Source organism: Mya arenaria, chromosome 5 (genome assembly GCF_026914265.1).
Source record: "Mya arenaria isolate MELC-2E11 chromosome 5, ASM2691426v1".
NCBI classification, from domain to species: domain Eukaryota; kingdom Metazoa; phylum Mollusca; class Bivalvia; order Myida; family Myidae; genus Mya; species Mya arenaria.
In genome coordinates this window covers 29477535-29501101 of record NC_069126.1, presented here as the reverse complement: position 1 = coordinate 29501101, position 23567 = coordinate 29477535, and the positions used below count along the sequence as shown (strand labels likewise).

The 23567-nt window shown below is 35.1% G+C and overlaps 1 protein-coding gene across 1 annotated transcript; it reads left to right on the top strand.

The window, feature by feature from the left end:
* Window positions 1-2622: 2622 nt before the first annotated feature.
* LOC128234828 (uncharacterized) lies at window positions 2623-21420 on the top strand. Its single transcript, XM_052949358.1, has 8 exons — window positions 2623-2704; window positions 4538-4597; window positions 15135-15313; window positions 15652-15728; window positions 16023-16272; window positions 16536-16616; window positions 16992-17066; window positions 17992-21420. Exons 2-8 carry the CDS (start codon window positions 4542-4544, stop codon window positions 19077-19079), a joined length of 1806 nt encoding a protein of 601 aa, XP_052805318.1. The 5' UTR covers window positions 2623-2704; window positions 4538-4541; the 3' UTR covers window positions 19080-21420.
* The last annotated feature ends 2147 nt before the right edge of the window (window positions 21421-23567 follow it).

Genomic DNA, 23567 nt, shown 5'->3' with positions numbered 1-23567 from the left:
CAATCTGGCTAAAGTACTCGACATTCCTGGCGTGCGAATGAATTTAGATATGATTTTAATCAAACAATATTTTAAAATGCAATTTTTCAATATTTCAGCTGCACTGAACGCAAGAATGTTCGTATATACATGCTGCGTATAAAGATTTGATAACATTTTTTATTGTTGACCCAGGTTTTGATTGCACACAAAATATAATACCACGATTCAAAGATGTTGCCTTTCTCGAGCACCCATTATGTCTAGTAAAAGTCACCGTGACCTCCTGACCTAAAGAATCAATAGAGGTCATCTTCTGACCATTACCAATGTGCATACCAAGCTTAAAGACAATGTAAATGCTGACGTCACAGCGGACGACAACCATGGAAAATGGGTCAATTGCTCAGAACTTTGTTAAAGCAAACAGCATACTGTATATATTCATAGCTTATCATGCGATATCAAGTTACAACGGCTATGCTTAAACGATGTTCACTTCGACGAGTTTCTAATTGACCATCATATCAAATATGATGTTATGCGACATTTTTAATCAATAAATCTACCGGTAATTGTTGGTTATTTTTGTATTGTACACACACCAATCTATCGATTTACTTAAAGAAACACGTATCCATGTACAAAATCATCCATGTGGAACGGTAGGTGCGAAAATAGTCTATGTGTTCGAGTTTCTCGTGCACGGCATGGTGGTGGTCGAATATGGTGGAAATGCATTCTTCCTGGATTGTAATTTATGAAAAACATTAAATATGGAGAGAATGAGCATTGCAGAACGCGAAACGGTTATAAAAGTCTGCAGGCCTACTACTGGTATACAGTAGCCTTACTAGAAAAGCTGTTATCTGGAATAGGCCTTTGTGGTACTATGCGTACTAGACCGTGTGACACGGTAGCAGATCACGAAGGGAAGTAGCCACTGAGTGGAGTTTGCCCAAATTTGTCAAGGTATTCTTTAACCGATTAATTATTATTACGGCTTAGGTTTTACAACGGTAACATCTAGAAGGTCAATACTAAACTGCTGACCGATTAGCTGACCATATAGAAATAAAAGAGAGTTGCTGACCAATTGCTGACCATATAGACAAAGAAGGAAAACACATGAAAAAAAAGTTTTGATATTTAAGATTTTTCAAGACATATTATGTTAAATTTATTTTATATACTCATTATAGTGTAAGAATAGACGGATTTTTGGTGTGTTTTTTTTTGGGGTGGGGGGTGGGGGGGTGGGGGGGGAATTGCATTTCAATGAAATTAATTGAGTTGTTTTTTTACTGGTTTGTTGAAAATATGTGAAATATATCACGGTTTTAATTACGATGTTCAGTACAATTATTTGAAAGCAATATTTTTAATTGTTAATGTAGCTTTAAATGTTAGCTTCATTACCTGTGAAAAACTATCTGCACTACATCAAAAAACGATCAAAAGAATGGTGTTTGCCAAATCGGCATCGGTCATTTTAATTAAGAAATTATTTCTCTTTAATCTGTTGTATGTTCTAAGTTATTTTGTGAATAATAAGTCAATCATAGGCAAACTGTTGCTAATGAGTCAAGTTTGATAAGTATATATTTTATTGGTCAAGAACATCACTTTCATAGTCATTGCAAAATATACTCCGAAAGATTGCCGTATTTTTCATTATTTTTCTGTAATTAGTGTGATTCCATTTGTAAATTTAAAGGATTTTGTCTAGTGCAGTTTTGCGTTCTCATATAGTTTTATAAAGTGAAATATTGTTTTTAGCTGGACTTTGTGTTTTCTATTAGTTTCATTATGGCTTAATTGTTGGACATTCGCAGGCGAAATACTTAGGCAATTTAACCAAGTTACTGATCAATTTCTTAGCTGACCAATGTAACGTATAGGAAAACTCGATATTGAAAAGTTACTGATCAATTTCTTAGCTGACCAATGTAACGTATAAGGAAACCCGATATTGGAAAGTTACTTACCAATTTCTTAGCTGACCAATGTAACGTATAAGGAAACTCGATATTGAAAAGTTACTGACCAAATTCTTAGCTGACCAATGTAGCGTATAGGGAAACTCGATATTGGAAAGTTACTGACCAAATTCCTAGCTGACCAATGTAGCGTATAAGGAAACCCGATATTGGAAAGTTACTGACCAATTTCTTAGCTGACCAATGTAACGTATAAGGAAACTCGACGTGACTTCCGATAAAATGGCAATCATTCAATCAATCACTCACTATCAATAACTCTTTCACTCACACAATCACTCAATCACTCAATCAATCACCACTCACTAGCTCATTCACTCAAAAAAAAATAGGCCATGGTAAGAGCGCCTCCACGTGGTGTGGCCTGGATGTAGACAGTTTTATTTCTATCTTTTACTGATAAAAAGACATCTACTGTATCTGCAACGAAACGCTCTTGGAATAACAAAAAAGAATATTCGTCAATTCAATTAATTATTTCATAGGACATTATAACATTTAAAACACTGAAAACAAACATAACAAACAGAAAAACTTAAAAAATAAAAATCCTTCTTTGTTTATATGGTCAGCAATTCGTCAGCAAATCTCTTCTATTTCTATATGGTCAGCTAATCGGTCAGCAGTTTAGCACGACCCCATCTAGAAGGTTTAGAAGGGTTATCGATTTCATCATCATTTGGGCGACACATGGGATTATGCAGATAAAGGTAGTTCGGATAAAGGTACGATGTTTTTTGTCATGGTACCTAACTAGTTTTAGTTTTATAGTGTTCATTCATAAAAAAACAGTTGTCATTGGTTGATTTCATCATTAATGTATCGTCCTAGTCCTTAAATTCGCTACCAACCTTGATTCGCGGCCATCTTTGTTTTCACCTGGTTCAAGTTTCACCTCAGGTGATCGTCACATAGCTTGGTCACTAAAATATGGCCCATGGCAGTCCTTTGATATTGTTTACAGTACGTGGCCCGTCAGTCCATTTATATTGTTAAAAATTAATACAAAATAATTAAAAGTGATAAAACGACATTTCAATAAATGTATAAAGAAAAAATTAGTTGAAAAAATATCATTACTGTATCAGTACATAATTTTTTTTATATACTGGTTGAGTACCTAAATCGGAACAGTACCTAAATATGGAACAGCCATCATAAAAGTGTTTTTCTGATTGAGATGAGTTTATTTATGATTTTGATCAATAAAGATGTTTGTCTTACATTATGTAGATACATATTCCAAAGAACATGATTCTCCGGTAAGTATTTCAATTACTGCTAACATTTGAAGTTTTCATGTTCAAATGTCAATACATGGCATGCGGGGGAAAGTCTTCATGCATCGAATAATTTTAGTTAGGTTTGACATAAAGGGACCAAACTTGGTAATTTACATCGTTATTGTATTCACTTCTAAATCAAAGCGGCGTAGTCAAGCGCGCTGTCTTACGACGGCTCTTGTTTTAAAACTGACTATAAAATGGTAGGGTCAGCGCCTAGTCCAAATAATTGTACGTTGACAGATTTTTTTTACGATTTTTGATATGGCAAATCCTTCACCTACAAACTGTTTTTGTACCAAAAGTGGGATCAGGATTCCAGGTTAAAGCATATTGCGTCCATAAAATATCATAAGAACGAGAAATAGTACTAGATAATGTTAATTTATATTAGTTCAGTACACAAAAAATAAATATCCAACGAATTATTATGAGTTAGATGGGTTTTTCCTTCATTTCATTCTGACAAAACATAACGCGAGGCTGCAGTTCACAGTTTAAGAACAATCTGGGCACTTTTGTCATGGCCGAGTTGGTACGATTTAATTACGAGGTCTATCACGAAGCTTGTCAGAGGTGGCCAAGTTATTACAATTGGGTCGAGTTGTTCCACTTGGCATAGTTGTTGTCTGTGTCAGTCAAGTTTCTTTTTATTTGAAAGGTAGATCATGTGTTTAACGCTTGTTTTGTGCAAAAAAGCTTTGAACTGACATGATATATATATGAATATAAACCTTTATTATCCATTTCAAACATAAAATACTTCATTAAATACAATTTCAATACTCTTCAAACCCACCCAGTTTTTGCTCAAACCTGTGTATACGTTAGGGATTGAAAGAATTCCGTATAACAAGTCTATTATTTAAGACTAGGTGACGGCGCCTATTTTGTAGGTAGAGTGCGAACCAAATGTATTTTTTTAGGCCATTATTCAAATACATATCATAAGTTATATCTTTTTTGAATTCACTAAATGCTTCCAGCTTTAAAGGGGCTGTCTCACGTATAATAAAATAGCGAATAAAAAAGAAAATTGTCGAAAACTGACAAACTTGGCATCGATGTGTACAATGCAATGAAACTTACTAGCTGAAGTACCTCATAGTTTACAATTTATTTAAGTGTAGCAGTTATTTTGTATATTTTCTTTAAAATAGATGACTTGGTATGTCTACCAGGTAGAATTCATTTTCCATCTAACTCGAGAGGAAAAAAGATAACACATGATTATAATTTATATCAACATCTTTAACTTTCTTAATCTTATTTCAGGTAAATGATGGCTGGCAAAAAGAAAAAGGAAAACTGGAAAGCAGTGATAGCATCTCTCCAGTAAGAACTTTATATGAAATAATACATTATTAATCCTGAGCATAAAATCCCCCGTCGAGTGTGTGTGTGTGTGTGTGTGTGTGTGTGTGTGGCGGTGTGTGTGTGTGTGTGCGCGGTGTGTGTGTGTGCGCGGTGTGTGTGCGCGGTGTGTGTGTGTGTGCGCGCGGTGTGTGTGTGTGTGCGCGGTGTGTGTGTGCGCGCGGTGTGTGTGTGTGTGCGCGGTGTGTGTGTGTGCGCGGTGTGTGTGTGTGTGTGCGGTGTGTGTGTGTGTGTGTGTGCGCAGTGTGTGTGTGTGTGCGCGCGGTGTGTGTGCGCGGTGTGTGCGGTGTGTGTGCGGTGTGTGTGCGTGAGGGGGGGGTGATCTTTTCCAGAGCATAACTTGCAAAGTCTTTGACTTCAAACATTATTTACAGATAGATCTAGTTGAAGTGCAGTGCACCTTTGGGTGCCCTTTGTTCAGTTCCATACTTATTTTTTGTCCAAAGCTTAACTTGAAAAGTCTTTGAGTTTGACATCAAACATATTTTATATATATATAAATATCATATGGCAGCATGACTGTGTGACATTGATATTGTCAACCCGAGAACAGAATGTCTCCCGAGGCGTTAGCGACTGATGATGCCTGAGTAGTTATCACTGGTTGCAATGCAATGTTTGTTCTCTCCAGTATGACAATGGGTTTGTTACTAACATATGTCTGTACATTTGGGGGGATGATTCTCCTTCCCAGTGGCTTCTACTCAATAAATTCATTATCATCACGAAAAATCTCCACAAGAAAATCCATATCATTATGTCAACTCCAGAAGTAGCTGTTTCAGTAAGAGGATGTTGATTTATTGGAGCCTGTTGATATATATTAGTCACATTTGCCTTTTTCTGCAAGGCTTTAGCCAGTGTGTCAAGCATTTGCTGCTGTTTTTCATCACACAAACGTCTCGAGTAGCTATGGATAGACATTTCTGATTTATGTCCAGACACTTGTACCAGATGTCGAGCCTCGATTTCTATCAAGTTCGGATATTGATGTGGCTCGAACACAATGGTTTGTGTACCATTAAGACAAATGTGCCATGTTTGAAATATCGCCCATCATTCCAGCTAGTTTTCCCTTTCCAAAGGGAGCCATACAGTACCAAATTGGTCCATTAAGTTCAAAGCTATCAAATGGTCGCTGCCATAAGCAGTCAATTTGTGGATGCAGTTTCCAGAGATACTTTTCAAACGAATCCACCGGACAATTTACATTACCAGGAAGCTCATTTTCCCTTTGCCAATGGTTTCATCACAGCTTGCCTTGGCACTGAAAAAAGTGAAATGTTTTGAGAAATCACAGTTTATTTTCGTTACACCCTAAACTATTTTGGTCTTTCAAGTGTTTGACATGAGTGGGGATATTGGCCATTTGCAAAAAAATATCAATATTTCCTAGGATTGCATCACTGCCATCAGCTTAGTTGGACTAGCTTTTGACCAGCATATGTCAACTGAATTTTAAAGATTACTGCAGTGTCAGGCTTTAAGCGGGCCCTTCTTTTCCTACTTTTCCCTACTTTTTTGTTAGGCTTCTACTTTTCCTTACTTTTTCTTGAAAAAGCCCTACTATTCCTACCCCAGTACTTTTTTGTAAAAATACTTTTCCTTACTTTTCCTTGAAAAAGCCCTACTATTCCCACCCCGGTACTTTTTTGTAAAAATAGTTCAAGAAATAATAAAAAAGTTTTAACTAGATGCATTGATTGAATTAATCTAAATCTTGGTTTTAAAAGAAGCCATTCCTAGTATTTTTGTAGTATAAGTTTGATGCAGTAGGTCTTCAGTGCTGCAAGAGGGGTTCTATGATGAGAATGAGTGGTGAATGTTGACAAGTCTGAGACACCATTTCCAGGTTCATCTCCTCATCCTGTGGCTGAATCCCTCTTGAAGCACTGGTTTATAAGCAAAGATAACTACATGTACATCACTATTGTCCTTTTCAATAACTCATTTACCTGCCCATACATGCCATATTTCTATGAGGCTTAATTGCCAGGGGATTTAGGTCTGAATTCCAGAGGATTTTGATACGACACCAGGGGATTTTTACACAGCGAAATTTAGCGCAATTTCTACATTTATGATAAAAGAATAAATACAGAAACGCACTCTCATTAAATAATTTTTGGACTTAGTCATCATGGTCCTTCATGGAATTTCACAAATATAATATTATGGATTCTTTCCACTGTCATTCTTGAGCTACTTTTTAAAAAAAAATAAAAAAAAAATTCCTGAGGATATGGATCCCCCGGCGGAGGGCCATGGGATGGGTTGGAATTCCCGGGGATTTTTCCGCTGGCAGGGGATTTAGCATACATGCCTGCCCCTGAAAGGCATTTCATCTGGGAGATTTAGTCCCCCGAAGTAAAAAAAAAATAAGTTGAAATACCTCTCTACAATTTTGCTTGTTTGAGTGTAGCCTGGGTATTTCTTGTATAAATCTTTTGTTTCTTTTTTGTATAACTTGGTGGACTCAGTTGAGTCAATTCTTGAGCCTGTTTGTGAAAAATTGGCCAGGTATTGGCCAATATGCCCATTGTCAATAAAGCAATTCTAATTAACTGCCCTTTCGGATAACTAATTCATCCTCCCCTGAAGGAGAAAGTTAACTCATATTTCAAATGTCATGCTTTACTTTTTGCTTGTTTGGTTGTAGTGCATGTTTCTAGTTAATGAAAACCAAATATAACCTTTAAAACACAGAATTTTACAAAAAAAAGGCTACACCCAACCAAGCCGAAATTGAAGCATGGCATTTTAAATTTAACTTATTCTTCCGAGGACTTTATCCCATGGTTGAAGTGTATTCAGGGGCAGATGAATGAGTTATTGGAAAGGACAACTGATTTAGTAGTTATTTGTTCGCATCAAGAAAGGTAAGTAAAGAGTCGTACTATCCCTACTTTTTGCTCTTAATATCCCGATTTTCCCCTACTTTTCCAAAAAATCCGCCTACTTTTATCTCACTTTTTTGTTATCGGTCACTTGAAAGCCTGCAGTGTGATTAAAAAGTTTTAGCATATTTCTGTAAATTCGTTTCTTACTAATGATTTTTATCAGCTTCATCCACCATCTGATAGACATATCTCCTACCGGCAGTATTGAAAGCTACGGCAAAGGTCATTTTTTCAAACCAAATCCAATGTCACATACTCATCTTTTTCTGTAGTCGGAAACTGTACAGCAAATTTCAATTTTCAGTGTGTCCCCGTGTAAACAGGTCTACACACAGAAATATTTAATTAATTTATGCTTCGATATAAAGAAAATACAATTCCGTTCTGATATCACAAAATGACAAACGCCACGATTTTATGAACAACCGTATCAGTCTTCAAACTAAATCCACTTTAAAATTTCGTAAAAGGCTGCCATATTCCATTCAAGCGCTTAGATGATGATAATAAGCAAGTTTCAAGTTTTATTTTCATCATGGCATATAATATGCATGCGATATCACAAAACAATGAAACATATTTCAGTTAATATTTTAAGCAATAAACGCCAGCTTCCGCGATCTTGGAAATTGTCTGCGATAATTTTTTGTTGTTTTGAAATTAGCGTTAGGTTAAATAACATTAAATTTTATATTTTATCGGAGATCGAAGAAACGGGCGGCTGAAAAAATAAAATAAAGTTTGAAATTTGAATCTTTTTCTTATTTGGGTTTTGCAATATTTAGGTACGGCTCTCCGGTAAAACGAAAAATAAAAAAACTCTGGCCTTACTGTGTTTTGCAAATGATGGCCCTTAATTGTTCTACTTAGAAATTCTGGTGAAGGTTTTGCATTTAAAATTTATTTTACAGTGATCCATGCATGTTTCACTTCAACTTTGCAATTCTTATCTTAAAAGTGGCGGAATGGTCTGACGCGCTGTCTCTATGACAGCTCTTGTTTTGCTTGGAGTTTGCCATGAATAATCTTAAAAGATTTGACTTCAAACTCATATTCAGATAGATTTCATTGAGGAGAAGTGCACAGCACTAAAACCATAACTCTTGATGCAGTATTTTTTAGAGTTATTGCCATTTGCTATTTTTTTAATATTATCCGTTGTGGTTGTTAGGCGAAGTTGATACGGGTCTTAATTGAGCTGGTGATATTGGCAGTCTGTGACTACTCGTGTTATTGAAGGTGGGGCCGTGATTGGATTTAATTAATCATTATCGTCTATGGGCCTCAAACATAGGCCCTAATCAATTGTGCTTATCAATAATAGATTTTCTTTTAATTTCTTAACTTTACATGTACTGATTTTGGAGTCATTAAATTATATATCCAAATTTGAGGTTGGGGCTGAGGGGCGGGGAGGCATAAAGGTGACTTAAGACAGGCATGTTAACTGCCTACTAAAAAGATTTACATTTTCTGGAACACAGTTATCCTTTAGGTAGATGATTGAATCAGAATTTTAGGCAATAACAAAACAATAATGGGGTGAGTTCACAGTACTCTGTAATCAGTAGGCTGCTGGCTACTCTTTAAGTATTATATATCAGAAACTATAACCTGCTAAACTCTCAATATACATTTGTATGTCAAAACTTCAGACTGACAGTAGTTGCATTTTCCGCTTCATCTGATGATTTGCCACCTATTCAGGTTTTTGCTGAGGACTTTCCCACTCCCATCACTAAGACAGAAATTATTGTGAATTACTGTTAGTCTTAAAGACCATCTTTCTTCACTGCTGGTTTTAAACAATAACAAGGAGTCGATTATGATAACTATCATATTGAGAAAAATGGACGTTTCATTATTATATTGAAATGATTTGTACATTCAGCTCATTGTATGTGTCTAATATGTGATATAACATACTTGTGTTTAATTTTGTGGAACATATCCTGTGACAAAAACCACAAAGTAGGATATAGAATCTCACCAGTGTTTTTTCCACCTTTTTGTGAATAGGCCCAGCGCCCTTAGATTTGTGAAAATACATGTAGTGACAAAATGCCTGAAATTGTTAGAAACAATTGTATATTTCGAAGAAGGAAACAAAGCAAAAGCACTTTAAGTAATAGAATTTGAAGAATTCTAAGAGATTTGGAATGCATTTAAACTAATAGAACTACCGTTGAGAGTTGAATGAGGCCAAAAAAAAAGAAGAAGTTGTGCTGTGAATTTTGTGTCTTTTTTGTAAAAAATAGAATACTTTTCAGCTCACCTTAGCCTTAGGCTGAGGGTGAGCAATTAGGCCTAAAAAAATACATTTGGTTCGGGTTACCCGACCCTACCTACGGAATAGGCGCTGACCCTACCGTTTTTAACCCGGTTTTCAACGAAAACCGGGTTATTAGAATGAGGTTGTCGTTGGGCGGGCGGGCGTCAAACATTGGTTTCTGTTCAATAACTTTAGTTAGCACTGATAGATATTGATGAAACTTGGTGTGTAGGTAGCTTATGGGAAGAGCTAGCTTGGGTTGCTTTTGAGGGGGGTGGGGCTAAGGTCAAGGTCACTGTTACTAAAAATAGAAAAATGGTTTCTGCCCAATAACTTTAGTAAGCATTGATAGATATTGACGAAACTTGGTGTGTAAGTTGCTTATGTAAAGAGCTAGCTTGGGATTGCTTTTGAGTGGGGAGGGGCTAAGGTCAAGGTCACTATTACTTAAAATAGAAAATTGGTCAAGGTCACTGTTACTTAAAATAGAAAAATGGTTTCTGCCCAATAACTTTAGTTAGCATTGACAGATATTGATGAAACTTGGTGTGTAGGTAGCTTATGTGAAGAGCTAGCTTGAGATTGCTTTTGAGGGGGGTGGGGCTAAGGTCAAGGTCGCCTGTTACTAAAAATAGAAAAATGGTTTCTGCCCTATAACTTTAGTTAGGATTGATAGATATTGACGAAAGTTGGTGTGTAGGTAGCTTATGTGAATAGCTAGTTTGGGATTGCTATTGAGGGGGGAGGGGCTAAGGTCAAGGTCACTGTTACTTTAAATAGAAAAATGGTTTCTGCCCAATAACTTTAGTTAGCATTGATAGATATTGATGAAACTTGGTGTGTAAGTTGCTTATGTGAAGAGCTAGCTTGGGATTGCTTTTGAGTGGGGAGGGGCTAAGGTCAAGGTCACTATTACTTAAAATAGAAAAATGGTCAAGGTCACTGTTACTTAAAATAGAAAAATGGTTTCTGTGCAATAACTTTAGTTAGCATTGACCGATATTGATGAAACTTGGTGTGTAGGTAGCTTATGTACAGAGCTAGCTTGGGATTGCTTTTTAGGGGGGTGGGGCTAAGGTCAAGGTCGACTGTTACTTAAAATAGAAAAATGGTTTCTGCCCAATAACATAAGTTATATTGATGAAACTTAGTGTGTAGGTAGCTTATGTGAAGAGCTAGCTTGGAATTGCTTTTGAGTGGGGAGGGGCTAAGGTCAAGGTCACTATTACTAAAAATAGAAAAATGGTTTCCGCCCAATAACTTTAGTCAGGATTGACAGATAATGATGAAACTTGGTGTGTATGTAGCATATGAAGAGCTAGCTTGGGATTGCTTTTGAGTGGGGAGGGGCTACGGTCAATGTCACTGTTACTTGAAATAGAAAAACGTTTTTTGCCAAATAACTTTTGATAGCATTGATAGATATTGATTAAACTTGGTGTGTGGGTAGCTTATGTAAAGAGCTAGCTTGAGATTGCTTTTGAGGGGGGTGGGGCTAAGGTCAAAGTCACTGTTACTAAAAATTTGAAAATGGTGTCCGCCCAATAACTTTAGTAAGCATTGATAGATATTGATAAAACTTGGTGTGTAGGTAGCTTATGTACAGAGCTAGCTTGGGATTGCTTTTGAGGGGGGTGGAGCTAAGGTCAAGGTCACTTTTACTAAAAATAGAAAAATGGTTTCTGCCCAATAACTTTAGTTAGGATTGATAGATATTGACGAAATTTTGTGTGTAGGTACTAGTAGCTTATGTGAAGAGCAAGCTTGGAATTTCTTTTGAGGGGCGTGGGGTCAAGGTCACTGTTACTAAAAATAGAAAAATGATTTCTTCCCAATAACTTTAGTAAGCATTGATAGATATTGATGAAACTTAGAGCGAAGGTAGCTTATGTGAAGAGCTAGCTTGGGAGGTGGGGTCAAGGTCACTGTTCCTAAAAATAGAAAAATGTTTTTCTGCCCAACAACTTAGTTAGAATTGATGGATAGTGATGAATCTTAGTGTGAATATAGCTTATATGAAGCTGCAGATTGAACTTGCTCATACAACAAATTAATAGGCTATAATTTCTGATTGCCCATAACAAAAACCTGGTTTCGTCGCATTGCGGCGCTTCTAGTTATAGTTAGTTTGAAAAAAAAATAAAAAAAATAAGTAGTTTCAAACCTTGAATGCTTTATACCGAAGATTACTTTAACACCATTCTCCAATGATGAAAATGACATTCTTATATAAAGCCAAATAAAAAAAATAAAAATAAAAAGCCTACCTACCCTACCTATTTTTGAAAAAAAATTTTTTAGGCCTTAGGATCAGATGATTTTCCTTCATCTGTCGTCTGATGTACGTCCACACTTAGTTTGTTAACACTCTAGGGGTCATATTTTTGCCTCAATTGTTACAAAACTTGGTCATGATGTTTGTCCCAGTAATTACTCGGACGTGTTCGAATATGGGTCATCTGGGGTCAAAAACTAGGTCACAGACCCCAAATAAAGAAAAACCTTGTTTACACTCTATAGACTTAACATTTTCAGCCCAAATATCCTGGAAATTTGTCAGAAAGGTTGTTTTAATGATTTCTACCTCAAGTACGAATATGGGTCATCTGGGGTCAAAAACTGATCACAGAGCCCAAATATGGAAAAACCTTGTTAACACTCTAGAGGTAACATTTTCAGCCCAAATATCCTGGAAATTTGTCAGAAAGGTTGTTTCGATGATTTCTAGCTCAATTTCGAATATGGGTCATCTGGGGTCAAAAACTAGGTCACAGAGCCCAAATATGGAAAAACCTTGTTAACTCTTTTGAGTTGACCTTTTCAGCCCAAATATCCTGGAAAATATGTCAGAAGTTTGTTTTGATGATTTCTACCTTAAGTTTGAATATGGGTCATCTGAGGTCAAAAACTAGGTCACAGAGCACAAATATGGAAAAATGTTAACACTCTTGAGGTAACATTTTCAGCCCAAATATCCTGGACATTTGTTTGAAATACTGTTATGATGATTTCTAGCTCAAGTTTGAATATATGGGTCTTCTGGGGCCAAAATCTAGGTCACAGAGCCCAAATATAGAAAAACCTTGTTAACACTCTACAGGTAACATTTTCAGGCCAAGTATCCTGAAAATTTATGAGAAAGGTTGTTTGGATAATTTTGAAGTAAAGTACAAATATGGGTTATTGTTTTAAAACCATTGAAGGTACCAACTTCAAACTTCATAAACTTATTCACAGTAAATTGTGATTTTTTTGTGACGAGTTATATATATCCAACCAAAATATTGTAAGAGTTATTGCCCTTTGTATCTTTTTAAACAAATACATATTTTTCATGTTTTTAAAAAACTGGACATATGGGTATACTACTCGCCCAAGCGTCGGCGTCCGGTTAAATTTTAGGGCAAGTTGGGATTTTCACTTGTAAGTCCAATACCTTCCTTTAAATTGAGATAATACTTCAGTAATTTTTTTCGTGAAATTTACCGCCGAATAACGGCTGTTTTCCCTCGCCGAAAATTGTCCAATTTTCCCAAAAAATAGTCATATTTTTCCCCAAAAAGGTAATCAACTCCCCTAAGAATTAAATAAAAAATATTTAATTGTATTGTCAGGGTTTTTTTCGACAATATTTATAGACGGTATTTGGTCATGTTCCCAATGGCAAAAAGTATCTTTTCTAAAACTTCAAAAGAAAAAAGCATAAAAGACGATGAAAATATAAACAAAACAGTTATTTCCCCTACATGCAAGATTCTATTCACAGAGACATGATGTAAAATCCGCGTCGTGGTGAAAGGTTGATTTTCATTGGTTGAACTATATTTTTTATCCAATCAGAGAGCATGTAACAAATTAAGAGTTAAAAACATTGTGTAAAAAACATGTGTCATTGTCAACAAAAGGATCAATAATTTAAAAGTGACAGTGCATTATTCGGTGCAGGAGGGGATTAAAATAACTAATAGACAATGCTGTTCTTTGTCATGCCTCACTTACATGTTTACAAACATGACATTGACCTTCATTGCCAATATCGGAAAATGACAGAACTGGGAATGAAACTGAAAGTAGACAGTATTTATTCATTATAATGATGGTGTATTTACTTTTTGATGAATGCCAAAGGAAACATGTAGATGAAATTTTACAAAATTCATTCATTTGTTGTTGTTTTTTCAATTGCAAACAAGTCTGACTATTTGGAAATTGGAATAAATTAAAAATATTGATATATTCATTCCATTCTCTCTATGAGTCATTTTTAATAGACAGCAAATTTTGTATCCAATTTAAGAGGAAGATAAGCCCATTAAATTGTCTTTGAAATTTTTAAGAACTTGTTAATCAAACAATTGACTAATTCGTCTAATGACACTGATCAATTTGTTCACGATTTTCGACGTTTTGACTTCAACTTTAACGGCAAACAATAACATATAATATGTGATAGCATTACCTTATAGCAAAATGTAACATTCAACTTAAAAGTTTAATCATAATTATGTCACATATATTGCAATTTGTTTGGTGAGAAAGTGATAATGCTTAATAGGGATTATTTGGCACAAAAATCATGTTTTACATGTGTTTTGTAACTGTCATTAAAACAGTTGAAACAGTTGTCTTTGTTACTGGTTATTTTAAATGACCATTTTAATGTTTATTGTATTTTCCCAATTTTGGGAATTAACGCGCTTATTTTCCCAATTGTAAAGCCACAGGTGGTTTTGAAAATTTAAATAAAAATCACTGGCATTATATATAACCATATTTTAACAGACATCCAAACAAATATAAACTTGAACAGCTGGTAAACACAACTAACAAAAAGGAATTTTTGAATATGTGTAAAATGGTATCTGCTATGCTTAAACAAATTTGTTAAAACATTATTATTCTTATTTATTTAAGACATTTTTGCATATATAAGTTAAAAGTTGTGACTCTCCCATTGTACTTGACCCATTATATAAATCGTTATCAATAACACTGTTTGAATCCAATGATCCATGTGACTGTTTGAATCCAATGATCCATGTGACTGTTTGAATCCAATGATCCATGTGACTGTTTGAATCCAATGATCCAATTATTGTAACTGTTTGAATCCAATGATCCATGTGCAATATTTATTCTTACTTCTGTTAAACAGGACTATCTGGTCTTTAAATATTTGATACACTTGAATGTATGTTATGTCTTTGAATACTCAATTAGAGCCTCTGAATTGTATTGTCTTTATCAATTACCTCAATTTTTTCATGTTGTGCATAAATTTGAATGAATAAATTTGTTGCATTGATTAGATTTTCCTTTTCCTCAGGAAAGCGTTACGTGAGACACAAGAGAAGATAGAGGAGATTAAAAAGGAACACTCCAAGGAGCTAGAGGAGAGGGAAAACCAACACTCCATGGAGCTAGAGGAGAGGGAAAACCAACATTCCAAGGAGATAGAGCAGATTAAAAAGGATCATTCAAAGGAGCTAAAGAAGACTAAAGATGGTATTGTTATTGGCTTGTCTCTTTGTCTGTTGTTCCAAGAAGTTGCGGTATTGTCATAGCCTTAGGTGTAAACATTGTTGTTACTGTTAACATTTCAAAACCTGAGTTTGGCCATAATTTGAAAATAATTACAAATTTTAACTTGAAATGTAAATATATGTATGTATATATTTATATACATTTCAAGAATATTTGTAAGACAGTATAGCCAAATGTTGGTTTAATTAAAAAAACTTGCAACATCTTAAAATGACTCTTAGTTTTTATGCACTTTTTTATCTTCTGTTTCAGAAACTGTTTATCTTTTAAAGCTAAATTCTTTTTTATTTCAATTTCAGAAAAAAGAAGTTTGCTAGAACAGAATAAAATTCTCAGAGAAGATATTAAAAATCTCAGAGAAAATAAATTTCCTAAGGTATTTATAAACATTAAATGAGTGAAGTCTTAATAACGATTTTAACCAATAAGTAAATAAAAAATCATATTATTTATGCCCCTGAACAGCGGTATTCCTCTGACAGTTCAATTTGAAGATTCTGATAGCTCTAAGTTAGTGCTTTATAAAATCCAAATCCACAAAAATCTACCCAGTCAAATACAACCTCCCTGATTAAAGTGTAAAAATCATAACCCTGTTATATTTTGTTGATAAACATCTTTTTACAAGAATTATTTGTTGCTTATACTGATGAGGCTTGTTTGTTTTAAGGGCAAGGATGCAGGTGCGAGTGGTTCACCGCAATCAGATAAATTAGAGGTCCTCAAGTTCAGTGATAAAATTACCCCTTTAGGGGAGGGTAGTCCAACAGGCTTTGACATTCCTGCTCAAAAAGTTGAGGCTACTGACATGTCCCAAGGACCAAAAAATGTGGAGACTTGTGAACAAGTGGAGGCAAACAATGGGTCTGAGATGCCTAGAGATCCCAAATCCCTGAAGACTGGAGAAGATCATAATTATGGTAGGTCATAATTATTTTTTTATCAAAATCATAATTTTCGAGATTTCAATTAAGTACTAATGTTATTGATCTTTCAATGGATTTAAATTTTATCTAAAAGTATGTGTGATTATACATAGATTAGCTTCGTTAAATTATGCTTATGTCACTAAAATGAAAATTAGTCTCCATTTTACTACATTGTGCATTTCATGCCCAAATTCTACTTTAATTAATTGCTAGAAATTGTCTCTATTTTACATTGATTATTATTACTATTTCAGACTCAAAACGAGAACGTAAAAGTAGAACGAGCGTCCCAAGTCGTAAGAGTAGGACAGTACATGTAGTTAAGGAACCTGAAGGTATAATAAACTTTATATGATTAGATATACTGTTAATGTCCTTATGGTATGTTTGCCCTATTAGATGCACAGGGGGTGTTTTAGTGGGTGTTTCCTCTGTCTTGAGATGTCAAGTATGTTTACCATAACATAAATATTGTTGTTTTCAATACTCCTTAGTACACCAACAAAACTATATAAATACAAGCATATCAAACAATACAGATACTTATTTAGGTATAGGATATTAAATAATTATTAGCGCACATACAAAATTTGAAAAGGCATTTGGTAAATGCTGTGATGCAACAAATTATGAACATGTGAACAAATTCAATTTTATTAAAACATCAACTAACCATCTATGTTCCTAATATAAAACATGTTCAAATTTAGGCATCTCAGAGAAAACCCAAGGACAAAATGTGCCTGACGTTCCAGATAACTGGGAAGACCAACGTGAAGAGACAGGTATAATTATGTTTCCCCTTCTACTGAATGATGGCATGGTTGTCTGCCTGTCAATCCGTCCATAAATTACAAAGTATTGTGTCAAGTCTCCAAAAGTGTATTAGCCACAGGGATGAAACTAGGATTAGAAATGTTAAGCAGTATATGCAGCTGTTTATGCTGAGTTTTGTGTTGTGCCGAAAAAGTGCAGTCTGATTGCTCTTGATTTTTTCTTGAAATATGGCATAAAGAGCATGACATCTTGTGCAGCACATATCCCTTAAGGTATGAACCACAGTCTCGAAACTTTGCAGAAATGTTTACCAACATGTAAAGTTGTGCACCGTAAAGTGTGAGTCTGCCTCAACTTAGAGTTATGTTCCTTGACATAGTTACAAAGTGCTTATAAGGCAGGGAATCTTTTGTCACCCCTTTCGAATAAGTATATAAGCTAGTACCATGACACATAAAATGTTTACCTTCATGTGAAGTTGTGCATCAGGGATTTTGTTTGTGGCTTTTCTCGTCAGATTAGAAATAGAAAGCAGTGCTGAGATCAGACAGATAAAGAAATCTTACAACAAAGGTTGAAAGCCATTTAAGTACATGTAAATGATTCATTTTGTTAACATCAAATTATGCTTGTTTCTCCAACAAATAAATGCATCTCTATTCTAACATGTTTCCATAAGTAATGAGGGATTTAAACTAAAGGGTTAAACTAGGCCTTAAAGAACTATTTACACAGAGTAGGAACATGAACTCGCAGAGTAAATAAGATGACACTATAAATACTATATACTGACATGTGTTTTTCTTATAATGCACAATAGATACACTAGAGGTGTAAGAAATCTTAACCATGTTGATCAATAAACATGTAATTTGTCAGTTAAGAAATTAATCTGTATTTTTATACTTTCTTTGTGTGCAACATCTTTTGCAGACTCTTCCCTTGTACGATATAGTTGTGCCGATGATAATGAGCATTCCATCACCCCAGAAAATCAGGCTGCTACCAAAGAATCTATACCTGCACAGGCTACTAATCTTACTGCGCCTTCACAAAAACGGAACTCCTGTTACATAGTACAGGATCGTCAACCATTCAAGGACCTGAAAAATGCTTCCTGTTCGATAAATGAATTGCTTAAATTGTACAAAAATGTTCACCTTGAAGGAATCTTGATAAATAATTTCAGTATTGAGAATATATATAAAATTGATGGACAATCTGAACTGAAGATTTATGACCCAAACTTGCAAGCTACATCTATGCCAGGTGATGACTCAATTCCAATGTTAGAAAGATGTAAGCCAGATTTGATTCTTATTGTAGAATTTGTTTTTTACATCATTAAAAACATGGAAGAAATCAATACAGTAGGTGAACAACTTGATATGCTTTTCAATGTGTTTCAGGAATTTAAAACAGATGATATTTACTCTGAATGCTGTGCATTCCTAGAATACTTTCTTCAAGTTAGTGTTAATACAAAAGCGCTGCATTTCCTGATCAAAGCCTACAGTAAAACTCCAGACTTTACATTTATGTATGAGGGTAGAAATTTGCACATGTTTAAGAAAACTAATCAATCATGTATGCCATGCATTTGGAGGAACTTTTCGCAAGAAATCCAACGTGCACCTTTAAATGACATTTTTTATTTAAGACAGAACGCTTTTTTTGCATTTGAGTTAAGGCGAAAGGCTTCTTTAGTATTGAAACCAGACTGGAGGCTGCATGTTGGTTTGGAATTGGTCAAAGCTTTTGAAAGGTTGGAGAAAGCAGTATATTCTAATAAAGAAAGGGAGTATACTGGTTATTCTGATCAAGTAAAGGATTTCTTTAGATTCTTAAAAAACATCCTTAGTCATTTAGTTGAGCAAAGAAAACAATGTAGAGAGTTCAGAAGTACATTAAGTAGTCTAGGTATTCATAATGATATAGATTTTCTGAATTACATAGAACACAAAATTCCAAAACTGGCATTTCATGTTTTTTCTGGGATTTATATGTACCGAAAGAAGTAATCAACTTAGCATTGAACAAGGGACTGTCTAAACAAATCAGAATATTGTTACAGTAAAATTGTTAAATCCTTATAGAGGTGTTAGGTATGTGTCATTTAATGACCCATGGGGGTGGTCACTTATAGAAGGCTTAAACTAAGCCTTTTAAGTAAAATCCCTTAAAGCAAAGAGGTTCACATCCTTTAAATAATGATTCACAATGATAACATTTCATATTTATGACTTATACTAAGTGCAAACCCATTCATTTATTATGTCCCCCTTCAAAGAAGTGGGGTATATTGCTTTGCACATGTCGGTTGGTCGATCTGTCAGTAGACCAAAGCTTGTCCGAGTGATAACTCAACAATTCCTGGACGTATCGTCATCAAACTTGACGTGAAGGTTGGGCCTGACCAGTCGATGACCCCTAATGATTTTAGGGCTCATCGGGTCAAAGGTCAAGGTCACTGACCTTTAATGATAAAATAATTTTAAAGCTTGTCTGAGTGATAACTCAACAATACCTAGACCTGTGGTCATCAAACTTGATATGGAAGTTGGGCTTGACCAGTAGATGACTCCTATTGTTTTTGGGGGTCATCGGGCCAAAGGTCAAAGTCAGTGACCTTGATTGGTTAAAGGGTGTCTGAGTGATAACTCAACAATACCTATACCCATGGCCCTCAAACTTGACTTGGGAGGTTGGGCCTGACCAGTAGATGGTCCCTATTGATTTTGGGGGTCATTGGGCCAAAGGTCAAGGTCACAGTGGCCTTGAATGATAAAGGTTGTCTGTGTGATAACACAACAATGCCTGCACCCATGGCCCTCAAACTTGACTTGGAGATCAGGCGTAACCAGTAGATGACCCCTATTGATTTTAAGGGTCAAAGGTCAAGGTCACAGAGATCTTGAATGCAAACGCAACAATACCTGCACCTATGGTCATCAAACTTGACATGAGTATTTGGCCTGACCAGTAGATCACCCCTCTTGTCTTTAGTGGTCATCGGGCTACGGTCATGGCCACAGTAACCTTTAACGCAAAAATGTTAACAAATCTTCTCCCAGTGATATCTCAACAATGCCTTAACCTATGATCATCAAACATGACATGGAAGTTGGGCCTGACCAGGAGATGACCCTTATCTATTTTAGGAGTCATTGGGTCAAAGGTCAAGTTCACCGTGACCTTGAATGCGAAAATGATTCGAGTGATAACTTGACAATGCCTGCACCCATGGCCCTCAAACCTGACTTGTAGTTGTGTCTGACCTGTAGATGACCCCATATGATTTTAGGGGTCATTGGGTCAATGGTCAAGGTCACAGTGACTTTGAACGAAAAAAGCTTGTCTGTGCGATAATTTGTCAATGCCAGCACCCATGGCCCTCAAACTTGACATTCAGATTTTTGGTGACCAGCTGATGACTCCTATTGATTTTGAGGTCATAGAGTCATTGTCATAGCACACTCTATCCTCACACTTTGAATGGTCATAATCTTAAAACTGCCTCAACGGCATCCAATGTCAGTGAAAAATCAGCTGTCATTTCGGTCCATGCATATTTCATTCAATTGTCCATATAATCCTGACAAAATGGTGCTGGGGGGGGGGGGGGGGCATAATGTTTGACAAACATCTCTTGTTTAAATTGATGTTTTCGTAAGCAGATCTGTTAAAAGGTAATTGTTGTAATTATCATTAAATGTATTGTATATTGATGTGCCATCAATGACCTACATTACTTTCCTGTGTTTGTATGTTTCATGGTTAAGTTAGTTTATGTTTGAATGGGATTGTTGCAAGCAATGATTGATGTGTTCGTTAATTAATCATTTTATTCATTCATTGTAATAGTTGTTGATGTTTTTTTTGATGTTTTTATGAATGATTTTATAATCACATGGCACAAATCTTTTCAACATTAAACTAAGGTGTTTATGATCCTGCTTCTGGCCATAAACAACTCCTTTGCCCGTTATAACTGGTTGTTTAAAAAATTAATAGTAATATTTTCCAAATTGTGTTTTCTTTTTTTATTGTTGAACCCTAGTCTTTTATTAGCATACATAGCATCCAACTATAACCTTGCTATTTATATTATTAAATGTAGTCTATTGATGTGCCATTCATGACCTAAATAACGGTCCTGTGATTGTATGTTTCATAGTTTTTAGTTTATGTTTGAATGCATTAGTTCTTAAAGCAAGCTTTTAATACTGATCGGAAAGTTTTCGTTGCTTTAACACTTTGTTCATTTCGTATTTATAACACTGTAATAATTGTTCATGTTTTTTTTTTTCATGTTTGTTTATGAATGATCACATTGCACACAAAAATAAATTTGGAAAGTAATATTTGCACATTTTCGAAATTTGTACCCAAAGTTTTGGGGAACATGCGTTGCTTCAAATGAAAGCCATGGTATTTGGAAAAGGAGGCTTTACTATACGTCCTGCCTTTGGCATCGGTGTCCGGTGAGATATTTAGGGCATGTTGGCATTTTCACTAATAACTCCAATACCCTTCATTCAGTTCACTTGATACTCCACATTTTTGTTAAGGACCATCATACAATGAGGTTACATAACTCAGTATTATCTGTAATACAAATTATGGTCCCTGATTGACTTAGGAACTTAAGTTAAACTGGGCAGGTTAAAGGGGCTAGACACCAGATGATACAATTGCATGAAAAAAAGAAAATTGTCAAAAACTTACATAAAAGTGACATCATTGTGTACAACGCATTACATGTTTCTTACTGATGTATCACATCGCTTATGACACAAATCTCTCGCAGCTTTTGCGCATATTTCCAATTTCCAATTTACTTTGGTTGTCTACCACGTAAATAACAGTCCGATTAAACTATTGTAGGTATATTTATCTGTACTCATAAACATTATGCGCTATTATAAATGAGGAAATACAGATGGCAGCAACATAATTGTTGCTTTTATTATTTTAAGTATGTAGATTGATGTTATATCGGCCTCACATGTGTAATGTGACACATATAGTTCTAAAATAATTGAACCTACACTCCTGAAACTTCATAAGAATGTTTGTCAGCTTGGGAAATTGTGCAAAGGGGATTTGTATGACATTTCTATTTTCACTCAATTTAAAAAAAAATGTTTCAGAAAATGGTCTGAAAAATCTTTATCGTTTTGTTTTTTTCAAAATGCTTATCCTCATATTGTTTAATCTAAAGCACTTAACTCTGTGTCAAGGTTGCATTTGAGGCCTAGTATTCATTACTTCTGTGGTAACTTTAGTTCAATTTAAAGTGCCCTCTTATTTTAATTCAATACATAAACATGAATAACAAACATCAATTTGACTGATAAACCATTAACATCTTACTAAATAATGCATTTATGTAAATTACTGATAACAAGATTGTAACCGCGTATTTAATAGCAGAAAGCGGAAAATATTAAATGATTGGTGAATGCTAAAAGATTTACTGTGGTCTAATAACGTCTTGTAAAGTAGAATTACCATGTTTATACTCATTTCTTTCAAACTAAAACTTGGTATCCTTTATAAGCACCATTGTTTTTGACATTTATTCATCCTGTTTGGAATATTAAAACAATATCATTAATTGTGGTGAATCTTATTTGGGAGTAAGAGTGCATTTTAATCGTGAAGACCGTTATACGCTGATATACATCACCCATGAGTCCATTTCATTGATAGAAGCTAGTACTGTGTCCTTTTTAAGAGTTGAAGAAAACATTAATTAGTGGGGCTCGAACTCAGAACCTTTTTGGTGAGAGACAGACCCCTTGACACTGGTACCTTCCAGTAAGCTAAATGAATACCACTCTTGGTCAAAATTCACGGGCTTAGTGCAAGTCTTGACGTAAATTTTATATGGAGTAACAACCATATTGCCAAAGTCCAGAAGTCCTCGAATTCTAGAGTAGAGCCTTAGAATTGAATCCACAATATTTTGGGCGAGAAGCTGACACACCAATACCACCAGACCAATGTAACCATCTAAAATGCGTTGAATGATGACTTCTGGAAGTCACAATCTATCACAAATTTTATGAATTAAATTATGGTTTTGACAACCATTGTGTGACAAAAGAATATATTGTACCAAGTCCACATACACTAGTATGTCCAAGGTTATCATGCAACTAAGTAAATCTCTTCATATCCCTATCAATATTGTCCAGTAAATGGGCGTCTGGTTAATTCAAGGTAAAAACCGCAAGGGGACAAGTTGACTTGCGGGACAAGTTAAAAGAGAAGTACCATGTTCGGATATACGATATATATGAGATAGTTGGCACATGCTTTTGAAACAGTAGAATATTCAATGTAAAAAAACAAACAACAAGACCTGTCACAGACACGTGACAACTGTTGCCTTATTTGATATTGTCGGAGTACAGCCATGATGTATAGTGAGATTATTGTAACTGACATATGGCCTTGAAGTTAACACTTCATTTATCAAAACACATATTGAGACCCATTCT

What these genes read in the sequence shown, in the direction of transcription:
- LOC128234828 (XM_052949358.1), top strand. Translation starts at nt 4,542, where the DNA reads ATGATGGCTGGCAAAAAGAAAAAGGAAAACTGGAAAGCAGTGATAGCA. An exon ending in TGGAGAAGATCATAATTATG is followed by an intron (nt 16,273 to 16,535) that starts GTAGGTCATAAT and finishes TTACTATTTCAG; the next exon opens with ACTCAAAACGAGAACGTAAA. An exon ending in TGTAGTTAAGGAACCTGAAG is followed by an intron (nt 16,617 to 16,991) that starts GTATAATAAACT and finishes GTTCAAATTTAG; the next exon opens with GCATCTCAGAGAAAACCCAA.